Source organism: Canis lupus, chromosome 25 (assembly GCF_011100685.1).
Source record: "Canis lupus familiaris isolate Mischka breed German Shepherd chromosome 25, alternate assembly UU_Cfam_GSD_1.0, whole genome shotgun sequence".
NCBI lineage: Eukaryota > Metazoa > Chordata > Mammalia > Carnivora > Canidae > Canis > Canis lupus.
Window position 1 is genome coordinate 5,513,991 of NC_049246.1, and position 14,119 is coordinate 5,528,109.

At 31.6% G+C, this 14,119-nt stretch overlaps 1 protein-coding gene across 12 annotated transcripts in view; it reads right to left on the bottom strand.

Annotated features, from left to right (window-relative positions):
• NBEA (neurobeachin) overlaps nt 1–14,119 on the bottom strand; it is a 674,010-nt gene that overhangs the window by 587,085 nt on the left and 72,806 nt on the right. For all 12 annotated transcript variants that reach the window (XM_038573291.1, XM_038573292.1, XM_038573296.1 and 9 more), the window contains exons 2-4: nt 7,642–7,873; nt 4,080–4,180; nt 3,744–3,839 (exon numbers count right to left, since the gene is read on the bottom strand). In XM_038573291.1, coding sequence (XP_038429219.1) covers nt 3,744–3,839; nt 4,080–4,180; nt 7,642–7,873 — 429 coding nt within the window. The remainder of the gene's footprint in view (nt 1–3,743; nt 3,840–4,079; nt 4,181–7,641; nt 7,874–14,119) is intronic.

Below are 14,119 nucleotides of genomic sequence, written 5' to 3' on the forward strand. Positions count from 1 at the left end.
ATATATATATATTAGGGAAAGTAAGCAGTATCATAATTTTAGTGATCCAAAGGCACTGCCATTGACAGTGGTCCCAGACAGTATGTACCCACTTGTTACTATCATGCTCATCCAGAAGTAAATTATCAAAAACACTGTAATGATAAGGATTTTAAAATCAACTCTTATCTGAATTTTTCAGTAGTTCAACAGTAGAGATAACATACCAATCTGTTGTTAAAAAACGAAACATAATAAAACAATGGACTTAAGGTCAGACAAATTTTATTTCAAGATGTGAGCCTGCTTTATGCCCCTGAACAATATTACACTGTTTTTTGTTTCATAATTTTTAATTTTCCTATTTTGTTTCACAATTTTGTGACAACTGAAAATTATAACTTTAAAAAACTTAGTAACAAAATATTAAGGGAAGAAATATAAAATTGGGGGAATGGCTGATGAAATGGGAGACTACAAAGATGCTTAAGTACTAATAATAAAGAGTAAGAAATATTTATATGATGTTTAACAACTTATTTAGTGTATTATTTCATTACTGGTTCACAGTAAAACTATTCCATGAAAAAGTCCTAATATTTTACATGAAAGTAAGCCAAGAAACATTAAGAGATTATCCTGCATAATAAGGAAGTAGAGGATTCAGAAATCAAAACCATTTCTTCTAGTCAAAAGTTATACATCCTCTCTACAATGCTACAATGATAAAAACAATGAAATGAAATTAAAGTTCCTTAAAAAAAAAAACAACAACATGGATAAAATTTCAGCTAGATTAATCAGGAGAAAAAATCCATATCAAGAATGAAAGAGGAGGCATCACTAAATATCCTACAGCTATTAAAAGGAGAAGAAAGGGATATGATAAACATATCAATATATTCAACAACTTAAATTAACTGGACAAATTATAGGAAGACAAAAACTACCAAAGCTCACTCAAAAGGAAAGAGAAAAAAAACCTCCCTATATTCATTAAAGAAATTAAGTTCATAGTTTTAAAACTTTCCCACAAAGAAAACTCCTAGCCTAGATAGGAGTAGAATTCACAATAGTGAATTCTAGCATTCATTTAAGAATAAGTAATATCAATTCTACACACTCTTTAATGGAAAGAAATAAATAGTTCCCAACTCATTTTATGAAGATTACCCTATCACCAAAACCAGATAAAGATATTATATAAAAAAGGATACTACATCCTGAAATCACTCATAAAAATAGTTGCAACATTTCTTAGCATTATATTAGCCAATCAAATCCACTGTTATATGAAAAGGTTAAAACATAGTGACCAAGTAGTTTTTATTCCAGGAACACAAAATGGTTTAACACTGAAATATCAATCACTGTAATTTACTATGTTAATAAAGACTAAGAAGAAAACCCATATGTTCACTTCAATAAAATCAGAAAAAGCATTCAGCAAAATTCAACATTAGTATCAACATACTAATGATTAAAAAACTTCCCAGTACACAGGAACAGAACAGAATTTTCTCTATCTGACAAAGGCATGTCTTAAAGCCTAATACCTAAAGCCTAATACTAAGGCTGAAAATAAGCCAAGGATATTCCTGTTATTCTATACTGCCCTGGCGTCCTAGCCAGTGTAGTAAGGCAATACATGAAATAAAAAGGCATACTGACTGTAAAGTAAAAAAAAAAAAAGAAAAGAAAAGAATAAGACTGGTTTTATTTACAAAAACATCCATAAGTAATCCTAAGGCATCTACTAAAAAACTACTAGTGAGTTTAGCAAGGTGTCAGGATATAAGGTCAATATACAAAAAAGATATCAATTGTACTTCTATATACTAGCAAAAAAAACAGTATGGAATATTTATGGATAAATTTAACAAAGATGTTTAAGACTTTATACTTAAAACTGCAAGAGTGGAAAATCACAGAAAATTAAATAAAGGAAGAGGTATACTGTGTTCATGGACTGGAAGACACAATAATCTTCTCTCCAAATTGTTCTACAGGTTTAACACAATAAAATCTAAATCACAGTAAGTATTTTATAAATTTTACAAGTGTATTCACAATATGTATTGAAATGCTATCTAAAATAGTCAAAATTATTTTAAGATGAAGAACAAAGTTGGAGTACTTACACAACCTGATTTCAAGAACTACTTACTAATAGAGCTACGAAAAGAAAGACAATCTGGGCAGCCTGGGTGGCTCAGCGGTTTAGCGCTGCCTTCAGCCCAGGGCCGGATCCTGGAGACCCAGGATCAAGTCCTGTGTCAGGCTCCCTGCATGGAGCCTGTTTCTCCCTCTGCCTGGGTCTCTGCCTCTATGTCTCTCTCTGTGACGCTCATGAATAAATAAATAAAATCTTAAAAAAAAAAGAAGAAAGACAATCTGATATTGGCATAAAGGCAGAAAAAGAAGTCAAAGGAACCAAACACAGAAACAGATCCACACAAACAAGGCCAGGTAGTTTTCAAGAAATATGCCCAGGTAATTCAAGGTTAAAGGACTCTTTCTTTAACAAATGGTTATGAAACATTCCATATTCATATGCAAAACAAACAAAACTTTAACCTCCAACCTTCCTTCATATCATACTTTAAATACTCACACAAACAGAATCATAGACCTAAATATAAGAACTAAAACAAAAGAACTCTTACTAGAAAGCATAAGATAAAAATGTTATGACCTTGGTTCATTCTGATTTCTTAGATTATAAAAACATATGCCATAAAAAAAGAAAAGTTTAATTGAACTTCATCAAAACTGAAGTGTTTGCTTTAAGAAATACTGTTAAGAAAGTAAAAGGAAGAGCCAGATTAGGAAAAATATTTGACAAATATATATCTGACAAATTAATTTATATCCCAAATACATAATGAACTCTTAATAAAACCAATGTTTTTCACTGAACAAAGATTTGAACACAAACATCACAAAGAAGATATAAAAACAACCAATTAACACTTGAAAAAATGCTCAGTATCATTGGCCATTAGAATAATACAAAATTAAAACTACAACATGGTACCATTACATAACCATTTAAATGCCTCAAATTAAAAAGATGGCCAATGTCTAGGATGCAGATCAACTGGGATTCTTATACACTGATGAGAAGAATGCAAAACTTTCCACTACAGAAAGCAATCTGCCTGTTTCTCATGAAACGAAACACACACTTAGCATAAAACGTGGCAATTTCACTTATGTTTTTACTTAAGAGATGAGAAAACATGCCCACAGAAGATCATGTGGGCAGTTTTACTTATAATAGCCAGAAACCAGAAACTAAAAACTCAAATATTGAGATGGATAAACTAGTGAATGGATAAACTGTGGCATATCCATAAAATATAAGACTACTTAGAGTAAAAAGGAACAGAATAAACTACTGGTAAGCTACAACATGAACAACCTCAAAAACATTATGGTAAGTGAAAGAAGCCTGACAGAAAAGATTACATACTGTATGATTTTATTTCTATGAAATTCTAGAAAAGGCAAAAATCATAAAAACACAAAATAAATCAAAAGTTGCAAGGGACAGGGGCTAGGGAGAGGGAACAGGTTTGAAAGAGACACAAGAGAATTTTGGGAAGTGATAGAATTGTTCAAAATCATGATTGCAGTAGTGATTATCAACTTTAAAATTCATCAGATTGTACTTTTAAGTTGGTGACTTTTATGTGAATTATACCTTAAGAGCTGAATCAAAAATAAATAAATAAAAATAAACACATGTATTGAAAACTTACCGCAGCACTACAACCAGGAAAATTGAAAAAAGTATCAGGACCATGTCTTTGTGGCATCTGATTAAGAACTGATAATAATTTTACTGCATGTCTTGGCTAAGGAAAGAAGAAAAAGATATGTCACTATACAAATTCAACAAAAATACCTAATATATCATGTTAGACACTGGACTCTTTTCTAACTAGAGAGAAATTAATTTTACATCATTTACTAAACTCTTTAAGGGGAACAATTTCCATTACAAATTCAAGTTTATAGCTCTCTAGAGATAAATTGTTGAACATTAAGTATTAATGTACTAATATTGAAAACTGTTCCCTCTGACCACAGCTTACCCAGATTCCACTTTCTCCTCGAAGCATGCTGAACAAAAGCTTCAACTCCTTGACAGTGATGCTGTAGCTGGCAAGAACCCCCAACATATCAACTAGAAGATCTTCAAAGGAAAATAAAGTTATTCTGAACTCTAGTAATGACCTGCCATCTGTCAAGGTAATATACTTTTTGAAAGAGCAAAAGTTACCAATTCTCATTTCTACATATATACTTAGCTAAATGGCCTTATGAATAGTTATTCTAATTAATAATTTTTAAGTCGTCAAATAACCAAAAACCAAATTAACAATTTTTAAGTCATCAGATAACCAAAAATCCTGAATTTTAGGATTTTTCTCATCAGATTTACCATTACAAATAAGTTTCCTTAGCAAATACATAAAATAGATTTTAAAATTCCCAGAAAACACACACACACACACACCTGCTGTGTACAGGAAAAAGAAAGCAAAAATATGCAAAAGTACAACAATTTAATTTTGTAAACTGGTTCTTTTCAAATAAAAAAGTAACAGTTGCCAAATTTATTTTAGACTTATCTGTTCTTAATAAAATATATTATTGAAACATCCATTGCCCCATTAACAACAATTCTGAGCACTTACTCCTTGCCTGGCATTATTCCAAGTGGTTTACAGTTATTAAGTGCACAAATTCTCATAACAAGCCTATGAGGTAAGTACTATTATTAGCTCCTTCCTAAAATGAGGAAAGTGACTAAAATGAGGAAAGTGAGACATAAATAACCTAATCATCTTGCCCAAGAACACACTGTTCTAAGTGATAGAGTAAGGATTAAAACCCAGGCAGTATGGCTACAGAGCCCTTTCTGTTACCTACCAATCTCTAAATCAAAATGTGACATAAATATAGTACTAGTGATATCCATTCTGTTCATGTGTTTATGTGCGTATGAGAGACATATCAGCTCAAGAGATGATAGAAAAATTATACATTTAATCATTTGTTCTTGATTTCTTTCTCATCTCTAGACATTGTGAGTAGTACCTCTATCATTCTTTAAGAAATTAAGCATCTAAATATTTACTTTATCAATTTCTAAAACACTTCCTAAGAATTAAAGATAGTACTATCTTTAATAGAATAGAATAGAATGCACAAATACATTCTGAATAATTTATCATCAATTAATTAAGAAAAGGTGTTAGGATAAGTTTAAATAGTTTCTGATGTGTAATATTTATTATTCAATATTACAAATTAATACCTGGAATTTGAGATTTTAAATATATTTATTATGTATCTATTTCAAATTAGCAATTTAGTATGGTTATTTTGTCAATAAATTGAATAATCTTACTTAATGCCACAATAAGTAAGCAATCCCTATGATTAAATTGTGACTATTAATATGTCATCTTTGAGATCTTTTAATGAAATACAATGTTTCATCACTCAATAAAAAAGTTTATAGTTACTACATGTTAGTCAGAAGATTTGTTTCTAACAAAAAATTTTAGATAGAAATTAAGTGCCTTAAATCCCTAAATTAGTAAGTAGTTTCAAGCAATTAGCTGCAATGGCAAATTCATAGATTTCTTTGCCTACAAATACTTTCCTAAAAAATTATACTTCTTTTCCCAAACCTTTATCTCATCTTATATGTGTACCACAAAAAGTGATTAAATTTGTATTTAATTACATAATTATTAAAATTTCTTATTAATTGTACATATCACATAACCAAGTAGCTCAGTTTAATTTTAACATAACAGGTGTTTTTTTCTGGACAAAATTTTAAAGGAGAAAAAATTCTCAGACTATATGAAACTCTCTAATCAACTTAGCATAGATATTTAACTGCCTTCTAGTAATACCTACACATTAGTAAATGAAAAGTGCCTCTTTGAACTTAATATGCTATAAATATTCAGAATGAAAACTTAGTAGTGTTTTGGTGGTTATTGGTGCTTCATTAGTATGTTATCTAAATTTCATTTTCTATACTGAAAAGTAAGGTAGAGGTAATTTTCTGATAATGATAAAATAACAAAAGTGAAAGTTTTGTGTTACCAGTAAGTATTATTATTGAGAAGGAAAGATAATCAAGGAGCTTTGTATAATAGAAAACATGAACACATGAACTTTTTGCAGTACTAATCAAGCTTACTACCATCTTTTATCTCAAAGTTCATGAATTATGTACCAGTAAACTCTATGTATGTAATTATGACTCATTTTCTAAAGTGCACTTTATAAAGTGGTAGCCATTTTTATTTCAAAAACCAAATAAAAAACTTCAGGGACTAAACCCAGATATGAGAACTCAAAAATCACATGATGTTCTTCTATACAGTGTGTGTATATATATATGTATGTATATACATGTATGTATATATGTATATATGTGTATATATATATTGTATATATGTATATATGTATATATGTGTATATATATATTGAATTTCATTTTTCATCAAATTTACCATTAGTAACCAACACAGAAAATGTTAAATCACTCTAGAGATAGATGCCACCTTGAAAGCAATTAGAACTAATTTTAATATACTCTATTAGAAAAACAAAAAATTTTAAATATTATTTAAAAGACATTAATCTTTAACATTCTTCAACTCTATTATTTCTTAAGGTTTTGTTCTACTAATATTAAAATTAATTGTGCATAAATCAAAATATGATAGAGGATTCTCTGGTGTCTGAACTACTTTTAAAGATCAGGCATGATATTGCAAGGAGTCGTATTAGCACTTTTAAAATTATGAAAACCCTTTTATATCAAAAGAGACTTAATGCGGAAGATTCATGGCTTAAAAGAATCAACATTTCAAACTCTAAACTTATTTTCTGGTAATAATGTTGCTCTGGGACAATTCTCTCACAACATTTCTACTGAAGCCCATCTAAAAATAAAGGAGAAAAGGAGAAAAAGCTTTCAAGGGAGGCAAAGGATTGACAATGAATAATCATAGATTTCGAAGCTACTTCAAATAACATAACAAGCACAAAAATTAGTATTTTTATCTTGAAATTCCATGCAAATTTCACGTTCTACTTTACATGTTTATTTTAACATAAAAGTTTCTCTAAAAGAATATCAAGTAAAATGGACACCTCCTAAAAATTCAACATGCTTATCCTAAGGATATTAGTTTCTCTTGTCATAGTTCCATATATGCCAAACTGAAGTGCATGGAGCTTGGAAAAGTTGGGAAAGTGTTCATTATGCAGAATTGTAATATACATTGCAAAATGTTAATTATGTAAAGATTTAACTAAGTACTATGTAAAAAGGTACTATTTATTTTTCTGATAGATTTCATGGTTGTTTATCCCACATAATTAAGATTTTCTAAAGCGTGAAAAAGAAAAATCAGTAATTATTTTTGTCTAATACAGAAGAAGGTGTCTTCCATTCTTCAAATTTTCCCTTAATATAGAAGGCAAATATCCCATACATTTCTATTTATCTATTTTAAATCAAGTTAGCTTCAACAACTCTACATTACCCATAGACTCTAAAGAAAAATGTGAATGTTTATAAACATTTAAAGCATATTATCCTGTGAGATAACCTCATACCTGCAATCATGTCATCTACAGCACTCATTTTCAGCAATACTTGTTCAATTAGCCCAACTTCTGTGCTAGTCTGTAAATTCCGAACACTTTTTCGTAAAATGGCTGTAAACATGCTCCATATTTCTGCTTGACATGTTACATCACAGTGTTCCAAAAGCTCTGTCATGCATGTTATACTCTCAGCATCCTGGATAATAAAGTTCATCTCCAAGTCAAATTCTCCACCAACCAACTGAAAAACAAAAAAGAAACAATAACTAATAACACGAGAGATTATTTATAACAATATAATAAAAATAATAAAATAACTCAACTAGCAGGAGAGCATAGCTACTCTAAAAAATTTCTTGTTTTCAAGCCTAAAACTACTTTTGAGAAAAACTGGAAAGCTACAGATAAAGGTGCTATAAAAATTAAAACTAGAAAAATCAAGTTCTTTAAAAAATGGAAAAAGTTAATTACCAATCATGTGCAGAAAAATGGCACACAGAACTACTGGGTAGGATTCAGAACAAATTCCTATAAAAAAGAATTTGGCTCTCAAAAGTGAAAATCATTAGAAAATGCAAAATTCACTAAGGATAAATTTTAAAACATGAAGTTCATTTTCTTTTGTGATATTACTAGATGGACAAATGAGATGTAACAGAAAACAACTTCTATCTCTATGTATATAAGATAAAGAAATACAAAAGTAATCATAGCAAACTTATAACAAATGTGGAAATGACAAAATCTATGTTAAAAATTATTGAAAGAAATATACCTACTATCTATAATACTTAAGAGAATGCAAATTGCTATACAAAGATGACATAATAGCAATGTATTTGACTTGTGGCATTATGTCAAATGAGTCAAAAGTATTAGTGTCCTTCTCAAATGCTACTTTAAGTACAGCAATAGACCAATACACTTAGAATAAAAGATACTTTAAGTACAGCAATAGACAAATATATTTAGAATAAAAGATATAACAATACTCATACTCTACTGATCAAGTCACATATGACGTATTAATTTTAAGTACCATTCTTAAAAAAGATTGAAAAACTGATACCTTTCTGGTCTAAAGAACAGAAAATTTAGGAATGCCTGGGTGGCTCCATAGGTTATGCATCTACCTTCAGCTCAGGTCATGATCCCACAGTCCTAGGATCAAACCTGCATCAGGCTCCCTGCTCAACAGGAAGCCTGCTTCTCCCTGGCCCTCTGCCTGCTGCTCCCCCTGCTTGTACACTCACTCTCATTCTCTCTCTCTCTCTCTCTCTCTCTCTCTCTGTCAAATAAATAAATAACTTTAAAATTTTTTTAAAAAAAGAATAGATAATTTAGGAAGAAAATAGCCATATTATGTCAAAACACCTGACAAATTTGAAGTCATTCATTCATTCATTCAATAAAAATTTTATTTATTAAAGACTAGAAATTACTGTTCTAGGAACTAGGGCTATATATGTGGACTAGCCACATACTAATAGTGTTAAGTTCCAGAAAAAAAGATGTATATATGTAGATGTATATACACTCTACCTATCCTCCAGAAAGTTGAAATTGGCTTGCAAGTTACATAAAGCAAAGAAGAAGACATAAATTGTAAGTATTTCAGAAAATGGAAACAAAAAAATAAGATTAGGGGCAGAGAGGCACCAGATATTAGATTCAAGAAGCAGAATTTTTTATCAAAGAAAAATGTTCAATAATAAGGGTAGATGACCACATGCTATGGAATAAATATGATTAATTTAATAATACCATCAGGTACTTACATACCATTTGGTACTATTCTAAGGGATTTATATATATTAAATAATTTAATTCTCAAAAAATATATGAGAAAGAATCTATTATTATCTTCATTTTACAGAGAAGGAAGAATAGGCACAGAAAATTTAACTTGGAAAAGATCACAAAACTAGTAGATAGAGGATACAGGATCAAAACCCAGTAAGTCTGTCTTCATACAAGTCCATACAAGCAATAAAATCTCATTTAAGAATATTTTTTAAGTCTTCTGAAATTTAATAATTTAAAAAATATTCTCAAATTTTAAAACATTATTCTCTGTATTTTTTCTCTGTAACAGGTCTATAACTCAACCTTATGAGAAACTATCCCTCATCCTAACTTCTGACCTTTTTTTTTTTTCTTTTTTTAATGACCTAGATACTCACTTTGGTTAAAGGCTGGTTTTACTTCTGTGTATGAAACTTCAACTCCTCCTACTATTTGTCTTATTAACAAAAATAGCTACTAGAACAGTTAAGAGACTGTTTCTGAATTCAAACTTCCTGGATTCAGATTTTAGCTGTACCACTAGCTCTGTGACCTTAATGACTACTTGTCTAAGTCACAGTTACTTCACCTAAATATGAGAATAAAAATTCCTACCTAATAGTGTTTTTGTTGTGAGGATTAAATAAACTAATTAGGCTTAGGAACAATGTTAAGCATATAGCTAGCATTCAGTTAAGGATAGCTATTACCAGTTCTCTAATGACCCCAGCTCTAACCTAAAAAAATAAAAGTAGTCACCTGAGCACGTAAGTCTTAAGTACCACAAAACAGGTAGCTTAAGCCTTGTTTCCAACAAACGTTAAACTATTGTGGATCATGTACTCTCTTAGATATTAATTGCAGAACTATGAGAATCAACTCAAACAATCTTTTCACCATACCATGGTCTTATCAAAGAACTGCTTACTTTTCCACTATTATATGTCCAATTGACTTGGGGTCACTACTATGAACCTTATAGACCAGTGGTTAGTAACTCAGAAGGGGTGCGTAAAAGGCAACCATATAGAGGAAAAAGAAAAACAGGTTTGAAAATCAATGATGTGGATGCTTACTGACTAAACTAATAGAAATAGATACCTAAGGTTAAGCCTATAAGCCTCTGAAAACACGTAAGAATTAGTATATACTAAAATGGGACAACATTGAGGCTTTTTTTTTTTAGATTAATCTCCTAAATGAATTGTTAAGTGCTTTCATTAAAGTCTGGCATAACCAAGAGCCATTATGTAATTTGTAAATAACAGAGGGATGGACTCAGTGGAAAGGAAAAAAAAAATAGTCTGCATTTAAAGAAATCAACAATTAATATGTATAATTGAACAATCAGACTCTGTTATGTGAAGCTACGGTTCCATCTTTCACTATTTTTCAGTTAAAAAACAATGCTCCTTTCTACATATCATTTAGTTACAAAAGAATACAGTTTGGCTCTCTGATTTCTTTGCCAGATCTGTAAAAATATTTATTGTAGATGTTGTAAAGTGGGCCTGTATTTTCAGATGGTCTTTCTAACCTTCACTGTAATTTTTAATACTTTAGTGTTAATAAGGCTAAATGCTTACAAAACTATGATTCCAAGATTAGAGAAATATTCATTCCCTACTTACGAGTGGTTCCGTATTTACCAACTAAAGCATGTAAGAAAAAGTAGAAACAATTGGCTTTCATTATTTAAACTATAACAATCTTATGAGGAAAATGTATTAATTGTCTTCATAAAAGTGAAAATAAAGAAATTAAGCAGCATGAACAAGGTCACATATAAGTAAAGTGACAGATCCAGAATTCTAATCTGGATTGAAAAATGAACCTAAACAACTTTCTATTAAGTCAGAAGTATAGACTTAGGGCCACCCTGGTGGCCCAGCAGTTTGGCGCCGCCTTCAGCCTGGGGTGTGATCCTAGAGACCCGGAATCGAGTCCCACATCAGGCACCCTGCATGGAGCCTGCTTCTCTTTCTGCCTGTGTCTCTGCCAATCTCTCTCTCTCTGTCTGTCATGAATAAATAAATAAAAGCTTTAAAAAAAAAAGAAGTATAGACTTAAAAAATATAGAAATGGGATGTATCATAGTAGATCTACAAAGAAATCAGTGTTTTATGAACAGTGTGTAGGATAAAAGAAAGAAAGAGAAAATAATTTCTCTAAGAAATAAAACATCCAGGGACACCTGGGTGGCTCAGCGGTTGGGCACCTGCTTTCGGTCCAGGGTGTGATCCTGGAGTCCCAGGATCGAGTCCCACGTCGGGCTCCCAGCATGGAGCCTGCTTCTCCCTCTGCCTGTCTCTCTGCCTCTCTCTCTCCCTCTCTATGTCTCTCATGAATAAATAAATGAAATCTTTAAAATATATATATATCCAGAGGTAGTAAATAAAAACTTTTAAATACAGCCAATTTATTTAAGGTTATTTTCAGCAAGAAAGTAGAAGACTTTGAAGGCTCAATTACAGGAAAATTAGCAATAAACATTGAAAAAGAAAATTCACAGGGAAACCTTTTAAAAAGCAAAGAAAATGACACAACAAAGCTAAAAAGGCTAAACCAAAAAACAAGCTAAAATAACTGTTACCATAGTATAAAAGAGATTTATAAATCAATTAAGATTTCCTATAAATCTGAATACTCTATTTGCACAGTTAAGTTCTTTTCTTCTAGGCCTTTTCTTTAAAATTCTAAAAGGTATTGCCTCTGCAAGAAAAGTGGCCCACGATGGTGCTTCCTACTCAAGAAATGATCATAAAAGAATTTATATAAAATAAATATCATAGCTGAGCTTTTTAAATGAAATAACTTTTATTTACATAAAGAAATAAAAGTTACTATATAAATATCTGGAATATAAAATGCTGACTTGGAAAATACCTTCTGAAAGGACTAAGTTTGTAATTACTAGCAATTTTAAATACCTTTATTTTGAAATCTTAGATTATTGGTTAGAATTATATGGGATAATTCTTTTTCATCAATTGGATCAGACTGGACAATTATTAACTATTTGGATTCCTTTGCATCTTATCCTTCTGGATAAACTCTAAACTAGATAGCACTGCCTATAAAGTCACCATTTAACACCCCAGCTCCAATTTCCTCTACTTCCCATTTCCTAACTATTGTCATAGGAACATTTCTACACTGCACATCTCTCACTTGACCTAAAATTTTTCATATATGGTATTCTCTATATATGACAGAGTTCTCTTTCAACTTTTACATTTGTTAACTTCCATTAAACCTCCAAATACCAGTTTAAACACCACTTAATCCAGAATGCCTTCCCAGTACCCATAAATATGGCCTTTCCCTGAATTCCCATTACAACCCATGTATGCAATAGCAGTCACTGCATAGCATAAATGTTCACAGATATCCCAAATTACAATAAGCTTTTTAAGGGTAAGGACTATTTCTAACTACCTATCCACTATATATCTACACCTCCAGCACATTGCCAAACCTATGAAAAATATTCAGTGTTTAATATAGAATGGGAAGATTAATTTAATACAGATGGGAGTGGAGGAGAGAGGGAGAGAGGGTCTATTTCATGGTCAGTCACCAAGTTGTAAGCCAGACTTTCTACTGTATTCAGGTTTTCTCCTTCAGCAATGAATTGCTCTTACTGCCATACAACTATTTTAATGTTCCAGTGATTACAAAGTCAGGGATGTGGGACACGTGGGTGGCTCAGTGGTTGAGCATCTGCCTTTGGCTCAAGACATGATCCTGAGGTCCCAGGATCGAGTCCCACATCAGGCTTCCTACATGGAGCCTGCTTCTCCCTCTGCCTATGTCTCTGCCTCTTCTGTGTCTCTCATGAATAAATAAATAAAATCTTTAAAAAAAAAAAAGTCAGAGATGTTTTCTCCTTCCTGACTATGCCCACAGTTGCCTTACTCTTTTTTCTTTTATTACTTGGAAAATATGTAAGGTTTAATAAGTACAATTCAGAACACTTGTACTCTTGACTTGTTAAGGCACTACATAAACCACACACAATTCTTAGTTTTTAAAATCTGGCTTGAGGCGCCTGGGTAGTTCAGTTAGTTAAGCATCTACCTTCAGCTTGGGTCATGACCCCCACACTGGGCTCCCTGCTAAGCAGGGAGCCTGCTTCTCCCTCTCCCTCTGCCCCTGGCTTTTGCTCTTACTCTCTGTCAAATAAATGAATAAATGAATAAATGAATGAATGAATGAATGAATAAATAAATAAATCATTTTTTAAAGAAGCAGGCTTAATTGTATTTCCACTTCCAGTTTCTAAATATTTTCAAGTGAAATCAGTTTACAACACATTCCTTTGAAAAATAATGACATCACCACAAAATGGCAGAATGGGCAACTCCATGGCTATGTTCTCTAGAGAAAACTAATGAGCTGGCAAAAACTGTCAAAATCAACTTCTGAAAAATTCTGCAATCAAGACAAAAATGTATACCAACCCGGGGATGATTCAGTGAAGAAGCAGCTATTATTCTCTGGTAAAAAGCACTGCCCCACCTACAATTCCCCACACCCTGGAGGGCAACAGTCATGAGGACAACCTCCTGCACAAGTGGTGAGGGTTTCTAGTTCCAGAGGAAGCAGCAGGAACCTTGTAATCAAGGTTGTGGGTCTCAACCTACCTGGCAGCTCCCTCAAGGACAGGTGCAAAGAACTGTTTCTCACCAAACATAGAATA